Source organism: Phalacrocorax aristotelis, chromosome 2 (assembly GCF_949628215.1).
Source record: "Phalacrocorax aristotelis chromosome 2, bGulAri2.1, whole genome shotgun sequence".
NCBI lineage: Eukaryota > Metazoa > Chordata > Aves > Suliformes > Phalacrocoracidae > Phalacrocorax > Phalacrocorax aristotelis.
In genome coordinates, this window is record NC_134277.1 from 76,848,438 (window position 1) to 76,862,602 (window position 14,165).

Here is a 14,165-nt window from a genome sequence, read left to right on the forward strand (position 1 = left end):
CAATCTGATGAGAAAAATCTCAAGTCTAGAAAATCATGATGCAAACTTCTGGTTTTACCCATAATTTTATAGTAATATGAGGCACTAGGCATCTACTTTTTTTCAGTTGCCTTTGGCTAGGACTTGATTGGTTTCCTTCACCCTTTTTATTCATAGGGTGTTTTAACTGCTGCTTTCAACTTCATAGACCTGCAATTTTTCTGAACTCCATTTTATAGTATCTAAATATTTAATCTAGGAAATTGACTGAAGATAAAAAATTACCAGTCATGAACAGTAAAACTTTGCTAGAGTTGAATCACAAATTACTGTTCTGTGTTGTTGGGCTACGAAGACTACATGGGAACATCTGATTATTTTCTACTTTAAACTGCTGTAGGTAAAGATGGATTGAAAATAGTAACTGACACCAAAAAAAAGGAAGTCCAGTTCTTTTCAGTAAAAAGAGATTAACAAAACCTGAGTGTATGAGTGGCTTAATCCTCAACCTGAGGTTGTGGTTTCATTATTAGAAAACTCACTAACTGTGTCTCCACAGGGTTAAAATGCTGCCTTTGTGCAGAAATGTTTAGGCTTACTTAAATTTTGTGTAAATAGGAGCTCCTATGGACATCTTGGTTTAATGCATATTTGTCTTGGAAACAAGGCTGTTAGCAGTGGTACTATACTTGCTTCTGAAAACACCTGTTTTCTTTCCTTTTTTTTTTTCCTGACAGTCTGATATGCTCAGGTCGCTAGCCAGCACAAAACCAACAGTTAATGAACAGGACCTGGAGAAGTTAAAGAAGTTTACAGAAGACTTCGGTCAGGAAGGCTAAACCAAAGATTCATGTGGAGCATTAGAACTTTTTTTGCTTTCTTAAGTATTTTTGTGTCTTTATTGATGGCACTTCAAATAAATGCCAATAAAATCACTCCTTTTTTACTTTGCAGAAGGAATAGAAGATACTTTTGCAAAGACTCTTAAGCTTTTGTATTGTTTTCCTCAGATGTCTATTAAATGTCTTCTATTGAAAAATAATACGAAAATACAATTTTAGGGTGAGACAGCAAAGTGATGTGGTAAAGTCTATTAAATACTAGAGAACTTTAAATTATTAGTTCGATTTTAGGTATTATATTAGACCTGGGTACAAGTAAGTTTTAAACTCCCAGTAGGCTCAAAAAACCCTTTTTTGAGGGGTGGAAGAGAACATATTTGTCAGGGGTTTTCAGTTATCAGTCATTGAGCCTACATATTAATTGTTCTCATTTCATTTAGAAAGGCAACCAAATTTGCTAATTGAGCATACTGCAAGTGTGGGTTTGCTATTAAAGTAAGAAAGAAAACACTGTGAGGGGAAGACTACATGGGCCAGTACTTTGTTCCAATACTGACAGAATGGGTGTTTGGCTTTTTCTGCTAGGCTGTGTTAAAATTTCGCCTTAAATAGCAAGCTTTTGTTTTTAACTCTACTAGCTGATACACACATCACTATGCAATTTAGCAAAAGTTTGTTAAACGCGAGTGTCTCAGAAGGTTTTTTGCTGGCTGTTCTTGTTTGGTTTTTTGTTTGGTTGTTTTGTTTTTTTTTTTTTTAATTGAGATTTACTTTCTGCAGGAGTTTGATTAATGTTAGAAAAAAAGCATTAGTCATACCCTAAGTAAGATTCCACATGTCAAGGCTGGCAAGATGTAGGTAGTCTTTGGAGAATGTATAGGAGGTGTTTTGGGAAATAGCATACTTTCACATGCAAGGAGAGTATAACAGATGTTCTAGCCACAGACTTTCCAGTGATAAATTAACTCAGAACCCTACTGATAACTATTGTGTATAGGTTACATCAGTTTAGTGCTTGAACTTGGAGAGAAGGCTGGCACTTTAGTACAGAAGTAGCACTTCCGTTTATTTTTTTTCTGAAGAACTACAAACTGAGGTGCGTCTGAATGTAACTTAAAACACTAAGGTGTCAGCATTGAGTTTGTGCCTTGTAAGTTTGCACTGGCTGTAGCTACGAAACATCATTAGGATACCCAGAATACTCCATTATCATTGTACAACTCTATCCTGCATATGCTTCGTTTAACTTGCATTAAAAGAAATTTGCACATTTTGTGTGTGTATGTTACATGTACATATACACATATATGATCATTTTTTGTTGGGGTTTGGTTTCCTTTGTGTACATATTTTGCATACTTTACAAATCATAGGATGGGTGAAATTTGCTGTACTTAAATGAAGTAAAATGTTATAGTACAACATCAGCTATGTTCTTTGAGTATTTCTTCAATGTTACATTCAAGAATTTACTGCTTGAGTTTCTTTTTTTTAGACTTTGGTTTCTATGTTTAATGGCTAAGCAAAATATTTAGTTACAAATTCTTTGATCTGTATGGTGCTGAGATTTTGTTTACTAACATGATGAAACATTCTTTCCAAAATCATTTAGTTACACACAGCTTTACCTTTGTCATATATTGGAACATGTAAATGTGAATCAGTGGACTGCAAATCTTTTTGTGGACCTTTGCAGGGGAGGGGGGAGGGCAGGGCAGGAATTTCAGTGTAGGTGCAGGGAACTATGTTTAGTAAACCTAATCCTAGTTGCACAGGATTGCTTTTTCTTAGTTGCCTCTTGTGAGCTCTGTAGAAGTGAGCCACAAACTGGCAGGGCTCTCGCTCAGAGGTTTGAAGCTACTGTCTGATGTACTTGTCTCTTGACCTTTTTTAAAATGAGGGTCCTTACTGCAATCTTAAAATTCTCAGGAACTATTTTTTTTTTTTTTTGTGGTAGGCTGATTTGTTCTATGGGTTTCCATAAGTTTAGCTGTGTAATCTCTTACCGTTAATGTAGAAGAAAAGTATACTGTATGTTTTAAATTCACATCTTGCTGTTTGCTCAGTTGTGGGATGACATCTGTAACAGAAGCATTAATGTCTGATGTTTAAAGTCGTTTTTAGAAATACATTCCAAATAAACATTGCTGCTTAGAATTGCAGCTACAAGGACAACTTTTTGGTTTGCTGTCTTTGTAAAATGGGAATGGATTAACATATATTACAGAGCCTCCTAGGTAAGTTATCCCAGAATAGATGAGAGCCAAATGGGGGGGGAAGGCTGCAAAAGCACTTTCTAGTTTTCAGTGTTAATTGAAAATAAAGACTTTAGAAAGGTTATATTTGCTTTACATAACCAAAACCTCTGTAAATACTGGATAAATTAGCTGTACACTTTTCATAAGGTCTGATGCATGACTCGGCTTTGGCTAGGTAGCTTATGAATTTTTTTCTTAACTTCTGCTGTTACTGCTTACTGACTGCAATATGAAAATATGTCATTTTCCTTCCTGTGGGTAAAATAGTTTTTCAATTAAATCAGTTGCAGAGGTGCTTGTGTTTTTTTCACAGATGGTTTTTTCACATTGACATTAAGCTTTGGATTTCTTGTCATTTGTGGTATACAACTCAATGCATGTACTTGTAGGGTTAGAAAAGCTCAGTAAATTAACTTGTTACTTTTTTTTTCCCATGTTCCCTGACTGACCTCAAGTTCCAGAGTCTTGTTTCTTCCCTGATTTACCTGTCGGCTTTGTTTTGTCATTTACAAACCTCCTTGAAGCTTTTTGTTGGGTTGGTTTTGTTTTTCAGACTATCTGCTGGTCTTCAAATATGCTTTTGTTTTAATTAGCGGAGCAGAACACATGCAGCTGAGGCAGATACTCCTGCATTGGCTTTTGTTCATGCTCCTGTCAGGGGTATCTGATCATAGTTTGCCCTTTTTGCCAACTGAAGCAAAAAAGCTGCTGAATGTTCTCTGGTCAGACATTCTGATCTACTTTTTGTGTTTTAGTCTTCTTCCTAATAATATATTCTGAGATGTTTTCATGTCATTTCTGAGGATTATCTTGACAGGAAGCTTTCTAATAGTCCTGAATTTGTTGAAATATGCAGGAACATCTTAATTTTGCTGTTTACCCTTTCCTTCCACCAGAATGACAAGCTTGTGTCATGATTGGCTTCCATACATGTTTTCGGTCTTAACCAGATTCATCCTAGTAATCATGGTTGACTTAAAGCCATTCCTATAACTTACGTAAACTGTTGCAAGAACTTGGTGGACTGTTTCCTACTATGCTTTTTTTTCCAAAGGATACTTAATTCTTATCAAACCATAGTTCCTTTTACTCTCGACTAGGTAGCTTTTGTTGTAGCTCTCTTGGCATAGCTCCAGTGCTTCCTCCTCCTATTTTTCTTTAGCTTTTTATTAACAATATTTTAATGTAGTGATTTAATTCCACAAATCCTCTGTCATCATAATTAGCTGTGCAAAAACTCTTTAATTGTTCGTTCATCCTCTGTCCTGGCACTTGTGTACTGAGAGCACAAGTATTAGATAAGCTTGTCCTGTTATTTGTCTTTTGGTCCCTGTGACCTAATTACAATTCTTCTCCCTCCCTACCTCTACATAAACACACGCCCTTCTGATGGCAGCTTTTTGACTAGGCCACTGTTTTGTGTAATTTTCTCCTCTTTACTCACCTTTGCATCCTTCATCCTACCTAAGAGGCTCCAACTTGATGAATGAATGCTCAAGGATACTTCTTCCCTTCATCACACCAACTCAGCATTTGTGGACACCAGCGTCCATCTGTCCGTACCATCTGTGCACAGCACCTGCCATGTGTACAATCTGCTAGTCTTTTGCAGAAATACTTGACATTTTAGGGCTCGCTTCTTTGGACTTTTCAACCATTAGTCAGGGAAACAGAATATGATGTACTATCTGCATCATAGCAGGAGCTAAGTTCTCTTCTAAAAAGACTGGTTGTGTTTTGAGGCATCTCCGGGAAATAAGTCACCAACACCTGAGCACAGGTCTGATGCTGCTGATGGAGCCAGGGTTTTCTTTCCTGCCTGGCGACCTATTACCAGGCAGTGTGCCATGAATTGGCAAGACTTGCCTTTGCTTGCCCTTCCTCCTCCTCTGCTGCCTCAGCTAATTTAAATCTAAGCTATTCAAGGCAGGGACTTTGCTTTCAAACATGCTCAGTGTCACATGTGTTCTGTAAACTATAAACAATAATTTCCTCTGACTCACTCTGCTGTCAGCTGATGACTGTCCACAGATAATTTGTTACAAAAATACTGGCTGGAGTAGTTGCCTTCTACTACTGCTCTGTCAATGTCTTGTCAATAACGAGTCAGCTAGGCGAAGGACCGAGAAAGTTTCTATAAATATCACCATCTCATACAGGAAACGTAGTGGCAAATGAGGACTGTTACGTATAGCTGTGACTTGGGCTCTGGAAGAGTCAAATGAATTCTTTGCCCAATAGAAAGCTAAGAAAAAATGAAAACTTAAACTACATGAATTCAAATGATCACTTCTTCCTCACCTCCTTGAAGGCTGTAGCTGGGAGGGTCTGACCTGTCAAGGCCTTATTTTTAGGTAAGAATTTAGAAAACCTGGAAAAGTAGCTGATTACTGTTTTCAAATGTGCCATTTAAAATGCCAGTTGAAATGCCCATGCTCTTGCCTGGCAAAGTCTGAGCTCACTTGGAGTTTTAATCATGTTTTGATGAATTAATCACAGCCATGAATTGCTCTGTATACAACTGAACAGTAAAGAAATTACTGCTTTTTTTTTAAAAAAAAAAAAAAAGCTTTGCACCTGCTCTTGCTTTGGTGCGATCTTGTGTGTTCATGTCCACCCTTGCTCTGCCTCTATAATTTTAAAATGTTTTTCTTTTAGTTTGTTCTTAACCTGCTTGAAAACCTCATACCCATGATGCACGTGTCCACTGTCAGTATGCAAACAAGCAGGTGGCTTGCCTGACAGCAAACCTTGTGCAGTTGCAGCATAGCAATAGTTTCCACGGGAGCCACATGGCCTGCTGACAGAGCCTGAAATCTTCTCTCTGTCCTTCATCTTCACTATTCCTTTACCAGCTTCCGGACAGAGAAGAGACGCCTGTATGAATAGATACTGTCATTGCATAAATGCACACAGAGGGCTGTGATACACATACGTCGCCATATATGCGAATGCTGGTTACAAACACCTCAAAAAGGTGTGTACGCCTGTGTGATGACCCACCAAGTGCATTAACGGGTAGTCACTGCAAAGCTACCGTCTTCCAGCACTTGTAGCACTGTGAGGTGCCTGCTTGTTTCTGGTTTAGATGGGCTCGGTCCAGCAGCGAACAAAGTTGTTGGAGCGTTTGTGGGGGGGTTTTGAGAGGATGCAGAGTGGCGGTGTTCTTCCTGGGCAGTCTGAGGCCCTACAAGGGGTAAGTGTGTCTGCAGAGACACATGTAGGGCGAGGACACTGGCCTGTGCCACACATCTCCTGTAGCTGGCACAGGGTAGAAATTGACTGATGAACAAGGGCAGTGATGCCGATGCTTCAGGCCCCTATGGGTTGGTTTGGTTTTTGTCTTAGGTGTCAGCTGCATAAAATGTCCCCAGAAGCTCTGTGGCTATCAGGCTTATTTTCTTGGGCTTTCTTTTGTGTAGAGCGTGCTTGCTTCACTGCAGTGGATACTGGATATGTGTGATGCCTCTTAGAAGGAGAAAAAGGTTTTGATGAGAATTTTTCTTTGATGTGAAATGTTAGTTGGCAATCTATGCCTGCCTCTCTCCTATTGCTTTTGGGTATTCTTTTATTTTTTTGCTGTTCTTACTAATTTTGGGGTTTTTTTTATTTTTTTTGTCTGACTTCATGCTGTTTTCTCTCAAATAGAAGACAAGGCACTGATTCCTTTTAAAATGCTATTTCAAAGCTCTTTATACGTTCCCATATTTCTCCAGTTTTCTATCAAAGCAAGCCTATTTGCAGCAAAGCAAAAGCTGACAGTGTCTCTCCAATTCACCTTTTTCCCTTCAAAGCGGCAGGGCCCATCTGTCCCTGCTGTCCTTTCCTTGGCTACCAGCAGGATGGCAATCGGCTGCGCTGTTACATGATGGAGGACAGACTTGCAGGAGCACAAGCAACTCCAGTGTACTTGATAGCAATGCAAGGGGGGAGAAACGGCTGAAAGTGGAAATTCCCTTGTTTCAGGCAAGCTATTTTGAGGAGGACAGAGGAGAACTGAACTATGTACAAGAAATCTAAATTTCCACTGTCTAAGAGCCACTTCTCTGCAGCACATGCCAAGAATAATTTATCACGGATTGAACTGATAACAAGGGCAGATATTGTGTAATTGCATCCAGGAAATAAACACCAGCCTCTTGCCAGTGCTGTGTATATCCAGTGTGTTACCTGGAACTGGAAACAGACTTAATTCATGTTAAAAGATTGAGCAAAGTTCTCTGAATTGCTTTGAAACAGAACCTGGCACAAACCTGGAGGAGGTAATTTCAGTTCTTCCAGTATTTTTTTAAGAGTGCAGCAACAAAGCAAAGAGCAATGGGAGGGTATGAAGCTCTCCCACACAGTGACATGGGGTAAGGCAAGCAGCTCTAGAAACATGAAATGCTGTCAACAAGAGGCACAAAGAGTATCTCAAGAGCAATGCAGTAGCTTTACAAGCACAGCAACTACCTAAGAAGATCACCTACAAAAGGTAAGTGTGTGAGAAACCAGAGGCCTACCAAAACTGCAGATCATTAACTTGACATTTTGTAGTAAGATTGAGTCATACGAATGTGCACATAATAGACATGGCTTGACTGAATGACTTGGGGTGGTATAACCAGTAGCTTAATCCCAGAACAGAGCAAATTCACAAAAGTTTAGGACCTGTCAATCTTCAAAGATTACCTACAGGTACGTGTTTCCAAAGGCACAGTATAAAGTAAAAAATTATGCCTATTTTGGAAAAACAACAGTAGTGGGTTGGGTGGGAGCAAGTCCACTATCAAATTGCTGAGCAGAAATCAGGTAAAGTGAAAGAAATAGGCCAGAAGTTGCTGGAAGTATAATTATAAAAATGTTCCCTATCTGGCTAAAAAGTTAAAGCATTCATGAAAATACATATCCAGGAAGGTAATAATGGTAGAGATAGGGAAAGACTGTCTCAGAGACAAAGGCAAAACATGACACAAACATTGCTCAAGCAATGTGATAGCTTCCATGATAATTCCTGACGGACTTAACTGAAAACAGCCAGGAAAGGCTTCCTCCCTCGGCTACCCACCTAGAATTACTGTCTGAAAACCTGAAAACATATAGTGACCAAGGAACTAATTTCTCCACAGGTAAAACCCTGTATTACATTTCTCTCTGTCACTGTATCAGACAGGCGCTTAGAGATGGTAACTGCAAGATACAGCAGCTGTGGATTTCCTAGATAGGTAGGGAGAAAAAAAACAAAACCCGAAGGATTACAATACCCACATGCACAGCAGGTTTGTTAAACAAGGGATCGGTGGGATTGCTTAGGCCTGTGAGAGTCTTCCCTTTCTCTCATTATCCAGTTTCCCAGCGGGGGTTGGTACCACCCCACAGGAAGCACAGCACTGCCACCTTCTCCTCTTCCATCCCCCTGAAACGCAGGATTCCCTGTTCAAGCACAACTTCAACACTCCCTCCAATGGCTGATCCTTGCTTTAAGCACTCAGCAGTTTGGCTCTTCCCTAGTACGCTGGGGAAAGGGGGAAGCTGCCACCAGGATGGAGAAAGGACTTATGGCATCCAAGTTCACTGGCAAAGGAAGAAAAGCTCTTCCACACCGCTAAAAAATGGAAGGCTGCAGGAGGAAGGCATGGAAAGCCAAAGCAACTCCAGAAGAAACTGATGTGTCACGTCTTGAAATACCATAAGAATTGGTTCTACAGACTAGTTTTAGGATGAACACCTTCAAAACACAAGGACTAAGCTTTCTGCAATAAGGTCTAGAGTATGTCTGCTATTAGAAAAACAATTGCTTTTTATATTAGGACTCAAAATATCCTCTTACCCAGCATTCAAGGTGTAGTAAGTAGTTGAGAAAAACATACTTACTACACTTAAGAGGAAGGATATTTTAGTGGAGCTGCATGTTTGAAGTCACAAGTGTGCTGCTTCTACTTGTAGAATGCATTTTCCTGTGCATGTTTCAATCATGGTGGGCCGGTAGTTGGTTCCCAGGGGCTGGGTGCAATACAGTTGGACAGGCAGTGAGGCAATGGGGGTATTGTACAGCCTGTTATGGCTTTGTGTCCCTCCCCGTGGCTTCATCTGGTCAGACAACAGTCATTATCAATAATGTCACATGTGCTGTCTTGTAACATGAACTTCCGCTATAATAACACGCTTAAACATAATTTTCGAGGCAATAAGAAAAATTGAGAATGGGTGCACTTATGTCAAGAGATAAAGTGGATGTCCCTGAGCAAAAAGGCTGCATTCACTTCTTTAGATACTTAAAACTTCTAGCACTGAGCCTTCCAATGTAAAGGAGATCCATAGCCTGTTCCCTCGGGTGCCCATTTCTGCCTGCTTTCAGCAGTACTTGCTTCAGTGTGTTTTCCATGCCACCCAAGAAGAGGGAAGACCCTCAGCTTTCTCCTCCAACCCACGATCTGCAGCATCCTTAGGAATACTCAGCAAGCTAAAGGAGTCTCTTATGTCCACGTCTGATGAGAAAATTATTCCAGTGTGAGGTGTGGTATCAGTAGGTGTATCAAATGAAAATAAACACAGACACTAAATGAAATTCAAGATCATCTTGGTGCCAAGTTTAATTTATGCGTTTTTAAGACAGTAGAGTTTTTCTTTTACTATCAGGTTGTCACTATTTCAATAGATCTCTTGCTCAATATGCAAAACATCAGTACAGTTACTTCTTCAGCATAAAATAAGAAATAAATTAATTTAACAGATAATGGTTCACAATTTATGAGTAGTTAATTTTGGATATTGTTTTACCTTTCTTTTTAAACTATGGCAAACACATTAAACAGTTAAGCCTGATTTAAGTAGTGCTTTCGGAATTTTTGTTTCCAGTGCGTTCATCCCAACACAGCTGCAGAAGCCCTGGGAAACTAGCCTGGTGGCTGGGCTACACACATGTACATCCCATGCTTTTGTACCGGCACAATCAGCCATCTACACCTCTGCTCCCAGCAGGCAGCCTTGGTTCCGCCTGAGCCCAGGCTGCCTACAAACACAACCTGCCTGTGCGCTGGCAACCTTGGGGCGTGATTGTGCAGAAGCCCCATGGCCATCAGCCCTGCCCAAGTTCATCACGATAAGGGTACCTGGAGTAGGTGGAGGCTGTGAGAGCCCCAGGATTGGTTCCTGCTGCAAGCAAGCACCTCCTGGATGATAATGCTGCGTATGGCACTACTGGAAATCTCCTTCTAGGAATACCCATGAGATCAGCCTCCAGCAAAGAGGGTACCTGGCTGGGGCAGCACTCTGAGAGCTGTTTCACCCTGCACTACAAGAACAACTCTGTGATCTCTGCCCAGCATGATGACCACTATAGAAGCCGTTTTCCAGCTACACGGGACCTGCTTTTTAGTTTGGGGAAACGCAGCCTGGCAGCCAACTGGATGCAATACATATTTCACTCACACTACTTTAGTCACCACCATACAGAGGCCATAATTTCTTTCCTCTTTCCCAAGCATCCTCTATGGAAAACTGTCAGGGACACAGAGTATGTTAGACAGATCCCTTCCTGACCAAGTATAGCAGCTCTTATGTTCCTATTGGCCATTCAAGAGATTAAGAAAGTTGGTTGACAGGAACCACCTGTCTAGGCTGCCATTATTTTAAAACCTGGAGCTTCACTGGAATCCCAGAATTACTAATGTGACTCTTATCTCTTGTAACCATTAACAATCATTCCTTAAGAGGGCTGTTGGATGCCACACCTATGTTTGCTACAAAAAAAACGGGGAAGGCGAGGGAAAAAAAGCAAGTAAACTTGGAAGGGCAGAAGGAAAATTTTTTTTCCTTGGCCATGGAAGTTACGCTTTCACTGCTATTTCTTCTTCTAAATGCCGTACAACAGGCTAGATGGAAATCACATCAAGAAGTCTCCAGCTTTACCACAATGTAACCTATAGATGCTGGTCTTCCCTCCCCACACTTCCCAATATGCCAATACAACCAGAAAATCCAGCAGGTGAATAGTCAGGCATGATACAAGCTGCAACCTTGCTACCTGCTCTTCTAAAACTTCATCCCTTCTCTTGAAGGTGTCTTAAAACAAGCTGTATTTCTTTTACATGTAGCTGGTATGTTTTGAGAGCATTTATTTATTTAAGATGATGATCAAACGGACACTTCTAATATCAGCCATTTGTGCTGTAGTATTACCAATTCACAAATTTGTTTCCATGTTTAAATGACTACTTTGATTCTTCAGTTGCCACACTTTGCTTCATATTGAATATGTCAACCCACAATACTGTTATTGCAAAAGTCCATTGAAAGATTTAAATTAACAAAACTATGGAAGCAGAAAACTACAGCTGCAACAGCTCTGATAGTTTGGCTCCTTTCACCTACTTGTATTCCCTCTCCTACTCCACACACACCACTGTTGTATTGAAGCTTCTTCTAAAGACCATTTAGCAAAACAATGAGCGTCTTTTATCCATTCTTTTTCCCTCCCAGTCCTCAGGGTATATACAGACATTGGTCAGCTCGTTCCTTAAAATTATACACTTCGTGGTATTATTTATGAAGGTCAGATTAAGTATTGCTTTATGTACAACTGCAGTTTGGACTGGACAGCAATGCTGTTTACGTTAGCGTTCAATTTCCAGTTCCACAGTCATTGAGAAAACAGTTTTATAGTAAACAATTCTCTTGTGCCAGGAATGCATTTCCTCTGTGAATGAGGTCATATGAGATGAATACAAACCAGATAACTCGGGGAGGGCAAACTTCAGTTTCCTCTGGCATACTTTAAAAGAATCAAAAAATCTGCTGGGGAATTCATTCATGAATTATATGCAGTTCATAAGGTCTCACCTTTGAATTTACCTACTCACCTCTGGATATACTTTTCACACAGAAATTCATGACACTTTACAATCCAGGGAACAAAGCAAGAGCAGATATTATCTGAGCTGCATTGTCAACCTCAAGGTTGTAAGGTAGCCTCTTAACCAAAGGGAAAATGCAGTATGACTTTCTCCATCAAATCTACTGTTAAGGGAACTCCACACCGGTCTAGAAGGGCTTTTAAACTGTATTTAATAAGATGTGATCCTGTGACTGATCAGGACTCTACCATGTGTTTAAGGGTTTTAAAGCACCCCCATCGATATATTTAACCTTCCTCTTCCTAGGAATTTACTGCAGATTATTTCTCTCACCCATGCCCTCACCTCACCTTGATGCTGAGAGTGATATGGTATCGTGGAAGACGGATTTATCTCCACCTGCTTTGCTTTATCCCCATACTGCTGACATTTGAGCTTTTAAAGTCTCACCGTCTTCTGCAGTGGAAGTGTATAAATGGTTTATAGTTATTACCTTATCCATCTCCTCTTTTGTGTTAATATAATTGGAAAGATAACACATATAGACTATCTTATAAGAGGAAATGAACGTATGTGCTGCTTTTTTCAGTCCACATCTTATTGTGATTTCTGCTAACAATATAATTAACATGCTGTCTTTTCTTAGATGGATCACTAATTGACTTCCATTGCTGTCATCGTAGCAGCTATCACCTTATTATACAGGATTTCTCCCTCTCACTTCCCGATACCTCCCCGCTCTGCAGCGCTGAACTCAAAATGCCACCAAAGACATATTCCAGGTCAATCCCATTTCAGGACTAATTCTTGGTTTCTTGTCCTTTTACTGCATCACATTCAGGTTCTTTGCTCTCACCCTGAAAACTGCATAATCCCTGCCCACATCTCTATTCACATTTTCGCCTACACACTACTTCTAATCTCCTCTCTCCAATATTATTTTCACACCCTTCTGCACACCCTCTTGCCTAGGGGTTCTTGGTTGTTTTTTTTGGGTGGGGTTTTTTTTTTTTGCAAACTATTTATAAAAGTCATCGACAGAATAACAACTGGTGAGAAAAAGTAATTTAAGGGAGGTTTTCAGTTACAAATAATTACACCTTAAATTTAAAAAAATCAAATGCAGGCATTTATACTAAGAAATATATAAATATCTAAGTCAGATATACGGAATTATTTCATTTGGACTGCTCTGGAAGGGGTTTTTGTTTCTTTGTTTTAATCTTTGCTCTACTATTATGCCCTAAAGCTGAAAACCATGATTTCATCTTTTCCTCATGCAAATAATACAAAAAACCTGTAGTTTCACCCATCAAGGAACAGCACGGCAAAAAAAAAAAAGATGGGATTTAGATGTTGGAACAAGGGAGGAGCACCAACTCCCAACTGCAGCCAGCAGAAACCGGCGGAGCTCAACCGCTCTGAAAACCGAGTCTTGCAGAATCCACATCTGTTTTTACTGGAGAGGACGATGTAAAATAGGCTCTAAAACCCGCCCGTGATAAAGTCAGTTAATTATCTTTAATAAAACGTTTATGTTTTGTACCTCACTGACACACGACGCTTTACCATACGAGGGAGTAGTCTCTGCTCTCGTCCCTTTCCAAGTGCGTGTAGCAGAAACGGTCTGACACATCTCCACCACCTCAACCACGTCGAATTGGTAACCTCGGGCAACGTCTTAAAAAGCCTGCGTACAACCAGGTGTGTAATATTCAGGATATTTTTGTAAGGACACGAGGAAGCCAAGATGGGTGCTGTAATATCGCCGTGCCTAACCAACGTGGCTTTTTTTTCCCTTCCCCTCTCAAAACCGGCGTTTATTGTCCAGTGAAAGGGCATTCGGGGCTAACGCCGAGCACGCACAGTTCCCCGCGGCGTGCTGGCGCACCCCGGCCGCCCCCGGGAGGGACGGCGGCGGGAAGGGGACACCCCCGGGCAGGCCTCCCGTTAGGAGACGGTACCTTCACAAATGCCGAGCTCTTCCGACTGAAGCGCTTCGGAGAAGCCTTCCCTCCGCCCCAACGTACAGCCGGACCCCAAAAGCCGTCCCCTCAACACCATCCACCCGCCCCTCACTTCACCTCACCTCACCTCACGGCGCCAGGGTCCCAGCCCCAGCCCCGCCCCCTCCCTTTCGGCGGGAAGCGGCCGCCCGCCCCACGTGACGGGCCAAGTCCCCGCCCGTCCCCGCCCCGCGCGCAGCCCCGCCCGCCCCGGGCACAGACCCCCGCGGGGCGGCGGGCGCAGTG

The 14,165-nt window shown here is 41.2% G+C and overlaps 1 protein-coding gene and 1 long non-coding RNA gene across 6 annotated transcripts in view; one reads left to right on the top strand and one right to left on the bottom strand.

Moving 5' to 3' along the window:
- The window catches only part of VPS4B (vacuolar protein sorting 4 homolog B), a 20,184-nt gene extending 17,188 nt beyond the window's left edge, over nucleotides 1-2,996 (top strand). For both annotated transcript variants that reach the window (XM_075084184.1, XM_075084185.1), the window contains exon 11: nucleotides 717-2,996. In XM_075084184.1, coding sequence (XP_074940285.1) covers nucleotides 717-818 — 102 coding nt within the window. In that variant the 3' untranslated portion in view covers nucleotides 819-2,996. The remainder of the gene's footprint in view (nucleotides 1-716) is intronic.
- The window catches only part of LOC142053084 (uncharacterized), a 15,253-nt gene extending 1,184 nt beyond the window's left edge, over nucleotides 1-14,069 (bottom strand). For 2 of the 4 annotated variants that reach the window (XR_012659082.1, XR_012659084.1), the window contains exons 1-2: nucleotides 13,460-13,996; nucleotides 2,828-2,901 (exon numbers count right to left, since the gene is read on the bottom strand). This is a non-coding gene — a long non-coding RNA (uncharacterized LOC142053084). The other 2 variants (XR_012659085.1, XR_012659083.1) reach the window with 2 other exon arrangements.
- Between the last annotated feature and the right edge of the window lie 96 nt (nucleotides 14,070-14,165).